Here is an 8,266-nt window from a genome sequence, read left to right as displayed (position 1 = left end):
GCCTTTCAAGACGGGGGGGGGGGGGGAGAGAAGGAAGTTGGCCATTCCTTGATTTTTTCTTAATATTCTCCCTTCCAAAAGTCTCCAGCACATAATTGTGGTTAAGGCAGAAGCTGACAGTGTGATTTATTTTTATTTTTTTTAAAAATTGATAATGGCACTTCTGAAGCTTAGGCCTTTTTTCTTCTGTCTTTGTCCACTTTCATGTTACGCTTTCCAGTTAAACACTGATTGATTATCGCTGGATTCTTTGCCACGTTTTTAAAAATAATTTGCCTCCGCCAGGGACTCCGAAACATTTTGCTAGATTTTAATCTTTCATTAAGCAAGGCAGTAATGTTTCTTCGATAAATTGCAGTATTTGGTTAAAATATTACGGGTGAATTAATTGAATATACTCAGTAAGATGAGGACCGTATAAACTTGATAATACAATATGGCCATTGATTTTTTAAGGTATAACAGAGTACAGTACTTTAAAAAAAGACTAGGGGATATTTCTTTTATAAACGTGTCTATCTTTTGAAAGTATTTTATTCAGAAGCTTTGCACATGCAGAATTTCAGCTCATCTCATGCGGTTTATTTAAAGTTTCTGAGGACAGGGGTAGGCAACCTTGGCTCTTTTATGACTCGTGGGCTTCAACTCCCAGAATTCCTGAGCCAGCTGCTGGCTCAGGAATTCTGGGAGTTGAAGTCCACGAGTCATAAAAGAGCCAAGGTTGCCTACCCCTGTCTTAGGGGAAAGGTTTAGCGTCCACTCAGAAGGTGATACATTTTGATTAGATTTTCCTTTTAATTTCCTTCCATTATTTCTGGTTTCTTCTTTCTCCATCCTAAAGATAACCTTCATGTCTTTATATGGGATAAAGGCAGATCATCCTCCAAATGAAATTTCTGGGCAATATAGGTAGTCCTCAATTTACAACAGTTCGTTTTGTGACTGTTCAAAGTTACAACAGTAACAAAAAATGTGACTTAGGACCGTTTGTCACAGTTGCCAACTTCGCAGCATCCCCGTGATCATGCGATCAAAACTCAGATGCTTGGCAGCTGATTCATCTTTGTGACCGTTGCTGGGTCTCAAGATCGCGTGTTCTCCTTTTGTGACCTTCTGTCAAGCAAAGTCAACTGCTTTCACAACACTCTTAACTAACTTATCAACTGCAGTGATTCATTTAACAACTGTGGCAAGAAAAGTTGTAAAAAACCTTAACAAATGTCTCACTTAACAACAAAACATTTGGGCTCAGTTGTGGTGGTAGGTTGAGAACTATTTGGAGTGTGTAATAAAGAGCATGGACTGACTTTTTCTAGGATGTTTGTTTTTTTTCAATTTCCAAGTCCAGTTAAGACCCTGAGATCTTATGATTGTTTCTCATTCAAGCACAATCTGGACTTTCCGAGATCAGTCAAGGATGGTTTAAACCAGTGGTTCTCAACCTGTGGGTCGGGACCCCATTTGGGGTCGATCGACCATTTCACGGGGGTCGCCAAGCAAGGCTGTCCGCCATTTTTTTTGTCCGCCATTTTCCCCCCCTTTTCCGGTGGGTGCCTTACCTCCCTTGGGCTGGGCCAGCTGGTGGTCGGCCTGCTCCGTCTCTGCCGCTTGCCAGCTACGCCTCGGCCGGCGCAGGGGGCGGAACCACGCATGTGCGGTGCTCCCGGGCAGGGAAAGTCCTTGACTTATGACTTGTTTAGTCCTTGACTTACGACCGGTTGGGGTCGTGGCATTAAAAAGGTTGAGAACCACTGGTTTAAACCAAGAATGGTTTAAGAATTGACACCTGTATAGAAGTAAAATCTCTTTTTTTCTCTCCTCCCATTCAATCCAATTCTCAGAGACTACCTGGACAAGTCCCCAAAGTTTCCTTGCCAGGTTTTTTTCAGAGGTAGTTTGCCATTGCCTCTTTCCTAGGGCTGAGAGAAAGTGACTGGCCCAAGGTCACCCCGCTGACTTAGCGCCTAAGACAAGACTAGAACTCAGGGCTTCTATCTTGATGCCTTAACCACTGCACCAAACTGACTTTACAAAGATCTCTTTTAAAATTGAGCTTAATCCTATGGATGTATCCTGTAGTTTTCTGGGCAGTCATAGAGAAGTGGGTTGCAGTTGTGTTCTTCCAGGATGTGTTTGGGATTTGCCAATGTACCCTCGACCCTGGCATTTCTGAGTGGTCTCCCATCTAAGTCCTGGCCAGTTCTTGAACCTGCAGCCACCTGCTGTGGCTAAAATGGACCAACGCTTTGCGGTTTCTCCATAAGATGACGGACGTCTCAGTCCTGAAACCTGGACGGTGTTTTTCTGCTTTCTCCAAAAATAGACCCCCTCGTGTTCTTCTTCCTTCCAGATGAAGCTGCTGCTGCTGCTTGCCTTTCTGGGGGTCTTCTCCTCCATCCACTGTGAGGAAGGGGCCAGGCTTCTGGCCTCCAAGGCTCTGCTGAACAGATACGCAGTGGAGGGCCGAGATCTCACTCTGCAGTACAACATCTACAATGTTGGTTCCAGGTAATTCTTCTTCTTCTTGTGCCATATCCGTTATCGGAGGTTGGCGATCATGTTGGCGATCCTGTTTTTATCAGCAGCCGCACAAAAAAGGGCTGCTGAGTTTTATCCAAACCAGTCCCTTAGATTTTGAAGCCACGAGGTTCTTCTTCTGCCTGGACCTCGTTTGCCTTCCATTTTTCCCTGGAGGATTAAATGGAGTATGCCGTATTTTTCTGGGTGTCGCATCACCTGCCCGAAATATTCTAATTTTCGTTTTTTAATTGTTTTGATGATTTCCCTTGGCTTTCCCAGGTGGCTTATCGCCTCCTCATTTCTGATCTTGTCAACCCAGCTTATACATAACAGCCACCTGTTACCACATTTCAAATGCTTCTAGTCTCTTCAGGTGGCCTTCTGTCAGAGACCAACTCTCTACTCCACGGAGCAGGATAGATAATTCTGGAGGAGTGAAATGGGTGTCGCCACTTGCTTTTCTGGGGACGCTGCAATTCCCCAAGGGCTGTGGATAGCTGGGCTGCACGTATGGGCTACTTTAAAGATGTAACTATATTTCACAATGCACTTCAACTCCCAGAATTCCCGAGCCAGCCATGCTGAGGGGAAAGGAAGAAGTTTCCATGCTTAGCCATGCTGGCTCAGGGATTCTGGGAGTTGAAGTCCAGGAGTCATAAAAGAGCCAAGGTTGCCTACCCCTGCCCTAGGCCTAGGCTGCTTTATGACTCGTGGACTTCAACTCCCAGAATTCCTGAGCCAGCCATGCTGAGGGGAAAGGGAGAGGTTTCCAACTGAGCCATGCTGGCTCAGGAATTCTGGGAGTTGAAGTCCACGAGTCATAAAAGGGCCAAGGTGGCCTACCCCTGGTCTAGGAGGCTCACCGCTTAGAACAGGAGGATTTAGGACAGGGGTAGGCAACCTTGGCTCTTTTATGACTGAGCCAGCATGGCTCAGTTGGAAACCTCTCCCTTTCCCCTCAGCATGGCTGGCTCAGGAATTCTGGGAGTTGAAGTCCACATAAACACGACCCACAGCAATAGCCCAAAGCACCAATTCCAGTAGAGAGAAGTTCCCTGAAGATGGGCTTAAGGAACGGTCCAAAAGCTTGGAAGATTAAATCTCTGGTCTTGGGGAACCGACCCAGATTCGACTTTTATAACTAGTCTGCTCAGAACCAGCATTATTTTAGATTTTGGGCAAAAATGCCCCATAGCCAGTAATGGGTTCACTTAACCATCGCAGCGTTCAGTTTACGACCGCTGCGTTTGCCACAGAAACGTTTGTCAAATCAGGTCGGTCACACGGTGATCTGCTTTACGGCCGTCACAACTTACGGCCGCAATTGGAAGACCTCCATTATGGTCATAAGTCGAGGACTCCTTCCACTGCTTTGCACACTTAATTCGTCAAGTCCCAGTAAGTGTTTTGGGATGAAAACTCCGGTCTTGAAGAAATAAAGAGGGGCAGCGCAGGTTGCAGCGTCCGTCCCAACTTCACCTTCTCATTGTCAGCTCAGGAAATACAGGTAGTCCTCGACTTACAACAGTTCATTTAACAACCAAAGTTACAACGCCACTGAAAAAAGTGACTTAGGACCGTTTTTCACACTTACGACCTTTGCAGCATCCTCAGGGTCACGTGCTCAGAATTCAGCCGCTTGACAACTGACTCGTATTAATGACCGTGGCAGCGTCCCAGGGTCACGCGATCCCCTTTTGCGACCATCCGACAAGCAAAGCCCGTGGGGGAAGCCGGATTCGCTTAACCACCGTGTGACTCGCTTAGCAACTGAAGTGATTCACTTCGCAATTTGCGGCAAGAAAGGCCGTAAAACGGGGCCAAATTCACTTTAACAACTGTCTCACTTAGCAAGTTGAGTTCAATTTTGTGGTCGTAAGTCAAGGACTGGATGTAAAGCTTTGTTCCTGTTATTCCCTCTTTCCCTGCTGGGCTGTGTAGCGCTGCCTTAGAAGTTGAATTGTCGGACGATTCCTTCCCTCCAGGAGATTTTGGCATCGTCTCCGGGATGCTCAACGTGAAGTGGGACAGAATCGCACCGTATCCTTTATCAAAGGGCCTTGATCTGATTGATGGAATTGCATTTATTTGAATCTCTTTGGATGACATCTGACTCTGGGTGGTTTGTAAAAAAACAGCCAAATATACGAGAGGCACCACGTAGTTCAGGGAGGGTGTGCAACGCCCAAGAGGTACTGTGCAGGTTGGGGTGGGTGTGGGGATGTGCTGGGGGCGCAATCAGGGAGGGTGTAAGGGGGTGCTTGAGAGGCCCCACCCCCCCAGACAGAAAGGTGCATGAGAGGTGCCACACAGGATGGGTAGGGTGTGCAAGTTGATTTATATTTGAATGGGACATAATTTTATCGTACTATCTGAGCACTCCGGCCGCACGACACGTTAATCAAGGGTCCCACAGTATACAACCACCCCAACATCAGTGACACTCAACACCACCCCCCCCCGTGCCTCCCTCCGAGTCAGTTAAAGTGACATATGTACTTTACCATATCCCAAAGGATAGACTCGTCCCCCAACCTGATCTACTGGAGGTTCCAGGGAAGGTACTTTATTATGATGATAATGATGATGATGATGATTCATTCATTCATTCATTCATTCATTCATTTTCTATTTCTAAACTATCCGTCTCCCTCAAAGAGGAGCTCTGGGCGGCGTACAACATAATATAACCGATAAACCACATATAAAAATTAACATTAGAAATTAAAAATTAAATTAGGGTTAAAAATGTCAAAATTATAGAACAATGACAAAAAAACCCCAAAGGGCGGCAATCCTAAAATGGCCATTTAGCGTTAGATCATTCTTCCTCAACCGTGGCAACTTGAAGACGGGTGGACTTCAACTCCCAGAATTCCAAAAGCCAGCAATGCAACATCCTGGGGAATTCTGGGAGTTGAAGTACTTCAAGCTGCCAAGGTTGAGAAACACTGTTTAGATCAGAGGTCCCCAACCTTGAGCGCCCATCTTCGCCTAGCTCAGGGGTAGGCAACCTTGGCTCTTTTATGACTTGTGGACTTCAACTCCCAGAATTCCTGAGCCAGCATGGCTCAGCTTGGAAACCTCTCCCTTTCCCCTCAGCGTGGCTGGCTCAGGAATTCTGGGAGTTGAAGTCCATGAGTCATGAGGGGGGCGTAGTTCCCCCATGCTGGCTGAGGAATTCTGGGAGTTGAAGTCCACAAGTCATGAAGGGACCATAGTTTCCCCCATGTTGGCTCAGGAATTCTGGGAGTTGAAGTCTACGAGTCATGAAGGGGCCATAGTTTCCCCATGCTGGCTTAGGAATTCTGGGAGTTGAAGTCCACTAGTCATAAAAGCGCCAAGGGTGCCTACTCCTGGCCTAGCTCCTGCTCACCGGGCAGTTCGGAAGCAGGCAAACGCGAGTAGGTACCACTTCAGTGGGGAGGAAATAGTGCTCTGCCATGTCATGCTGGCCACAAAAGACCGTGGAAATGTCGTCAGACAGCGCAGGCTCATGGCCTTGAAACAGAGATGAGCGCCAGCCTCTCAAGTCAGCAACGAGTAGCGGAGTAAAATCCGCAGGGATGCCCCTCCTTTGCTTTCTGGGAAAGCTGGTAGGGATGGTTGCAAATAGCAAACGTGTCGCTAGCAGAGCGTGTGCTGTGTTGTGCGTGATATTTATAGTGCCTGTTGTATGAAGCTTTTTAGAGGTTGATTGGGCTGTGTTGATGGCTGGCTTTTAAGTGGTTGGCCAGCCCTCGCCTTCTAAATACTTGATAAGCTGGTGGTAAATCAGGACTCTGTTCACTGACCAGGGGCTCGTTTTCCCAGGCTTCAATCATTTCCCTGGCTGTTTTTGTCCCTGCTCGGCCAACAATCTTAATAGCTGCAAAATTGAATGTGCGTCCTTGCTCATTGCAATGGGAGGCTGCCAATGAGTTCAAGTCTCCTCGTCCGACCTCTCATTCATAGAGTGCCTTCAGAATTTGGAATGCTCCCTGATCAGGTGGTCATCTACCTGTATCTCAATGTGGTTTTTTTTTCCCCTGCTGCTTTCACATCTGTGTTTGGCTTCCTTAGCGTCGACTTGCTCAGGGCCAGCAACGTGTCCCACACTGTGGTCCTCAGGCCGCTGAAGGCTGGCTACTTCAACTTCACATCAGCTACAATCACTTACCTGGTGCAGGAGGGGGGACAGGTGGTGGTAAGTCACAGGTGCCTTGGCCTGGGGCCAGGGTCTGCCGGCGCGCGCTTCTTAAATTAGTAACTTTTTAGGCAATATTTATCCGAATATTCCTGAAATTGGGGCATTGCCGTGGCTCAGCGGTTAAGACGCTGGGCTTCTCAGCTGGGAAGCTGGCAGTCCTGGTTCAAGACCCGAGCGCCACGCGATGGGGTGAGCTCCCGTCCTTACCCCAGCTCTTGCCAAACTAGCAGTTTGAAAGTATGTAAATGCGAGTAAATAAATAGGTACCACTTTGGTGGGAAGGTAACAGTCCTTCGTGATGTCATGGCCACATGATTGCGGAAATGTCTTCGGACAGCGCTGGCTCAGTGGCCTTGAAATAGTCGGCAATGACTAGCAGAGTAAAATCCACAAGGATACCTAGCCCAGGGGTAGGCAGCCTTGGCTCTTTTATGACTCGTGGACTTCAACTCCCAGAATTCCTGAGCCAGCATGGCTGGCTCAGGAATTCTGGGAGTTGAAGTCCACGAGTCATAAAAGAGCCAAGGTTGCCTACCCCCTGACCTAGCCTTTATTTCTGAAATTTGATGTTACAATATTATGATAGCGTAGTATTTGAAGTTAACAACGGCCGTTTCTTACCCTAATTCTGTCATTGGTGCATGGAACGCGGAAAGGGTTATATGCGTGCTCGGTCTTCACCCACAATGCTCTAGGACAGGGGTCTCCAACCTTGGTGACTTTAAGGCTTGTGGACTTCAACTCCCAGAATTCTTCAGCTAGCCTGGCTGGCGAGGGAATTCTGGGAGTTGAAGTCGCCAAGGTTGGAGACCTCTGCTCTAGCAAGCTCTTTGGGCTGTTAAGTAAAAGCTGGGTTTGATGATTGTTAATCTTATTTTGGATTCCTCCAAAATTTTCCATGCTGAATTCACAGAATTTGCGGGGGGGGGGTGTTATTGAATGGGTTTTGCCTGTTTCTAGACCAGCATATTAGACTTTTTTGTGCGAAGAGTACACTCCAAATGGTGCTAAACTACATTTCCCAGCAGCCCCAGCCATTGTGACTAAGAGTAAGCGAGGCTGGATGTTGTAGTCCTTCGGCACAGATTCTTTGCCTCTCTTAAACAGGATCTTTCCCAATTCCAAGAATAAACTTTTCTTTTAGCTGTTTTTTTGTCCTACAAAGAAAACAGGATTATTTGGTCTTTCATTTTTTTTTCAAATTATGCCCCACTGTTATCCTAAATCGAGTTGGCAGTTGGGATTCAGAGTTGTTAACCTATAGTGCAGTGATGGCGAACCTTTTAGAGACCGAGTGCCCAAACTGCAACCCAAAACCCACTTATGCATCGTCGGGTGCTGGGTGGGTGTGGCCCATTGGGTGGGCGTGGCTGCGGTGGTAACGGCAGACTGGGTGGGACTAAAAAGTTCAATCAATCAATTCCAATTTTGCAAGAAGTTTTTTTTTCCCGCGAGAAGTTGAAATTGGTTGAACCTTTTTTTTTTTTGCACACGGCGGCGGAGGCCTAAAGCGAAAAGGTTTTATAAAACCCAGCTGAAGGCCTAAGATTGGGGCGA

The 8,266-nt window shown here is 47.0% G+C and overlaps 1 protein-coding gene across 1 annotated transcript in view; it reads left to right on the top strand.

The window, feature by feature from the left end:
- Positions 1–8,266, top strand: part of LOC107288052 (translocon-associated protein subunit beta) — a 10,459-nt gene that overhangs the window by 749 nt on the left and 1,444 nt on the right. The window contains exons 2-4 of the mRNA XM_015816631.2: positions 2,351–2,508; positions 4,462–4,560; positions 6,598–6,706. Coding sequence (XP_015672117.1) covers positions 2,351–2,508; positions 4,462–4,560; positions 6,598–6,706 — 366 coding nt within the window. The remainder of the gene's footprint in view (positions 1–2,350; positions 2,509–4,461; positions 4,561–6,597; positions 6,707–8,266) is intronic.

Source organism: Protobothrops mucrosquamatus, unplaced genomic scaffold, assembly GCF_001527695.2.
Source record: "Protobothrops mucrosquamatus isolate PMUCROS unplaced genomic scaffold, P.Mucros_1.0 scaffold_116, whole genome shotgun sequence".
In the NCBI taxonomy this organism is placed as follows: Eukaryota; Metazoa; Chordata; class Lepidosauria; order Squamata; family Viperidae; genus Protobothrops; species Protobothrops mucrosquamatus.
Note: the sequence above shows the minus strand (reverse complement) of the source record. Positions and strands in the feature narration are given on the sequence as shown.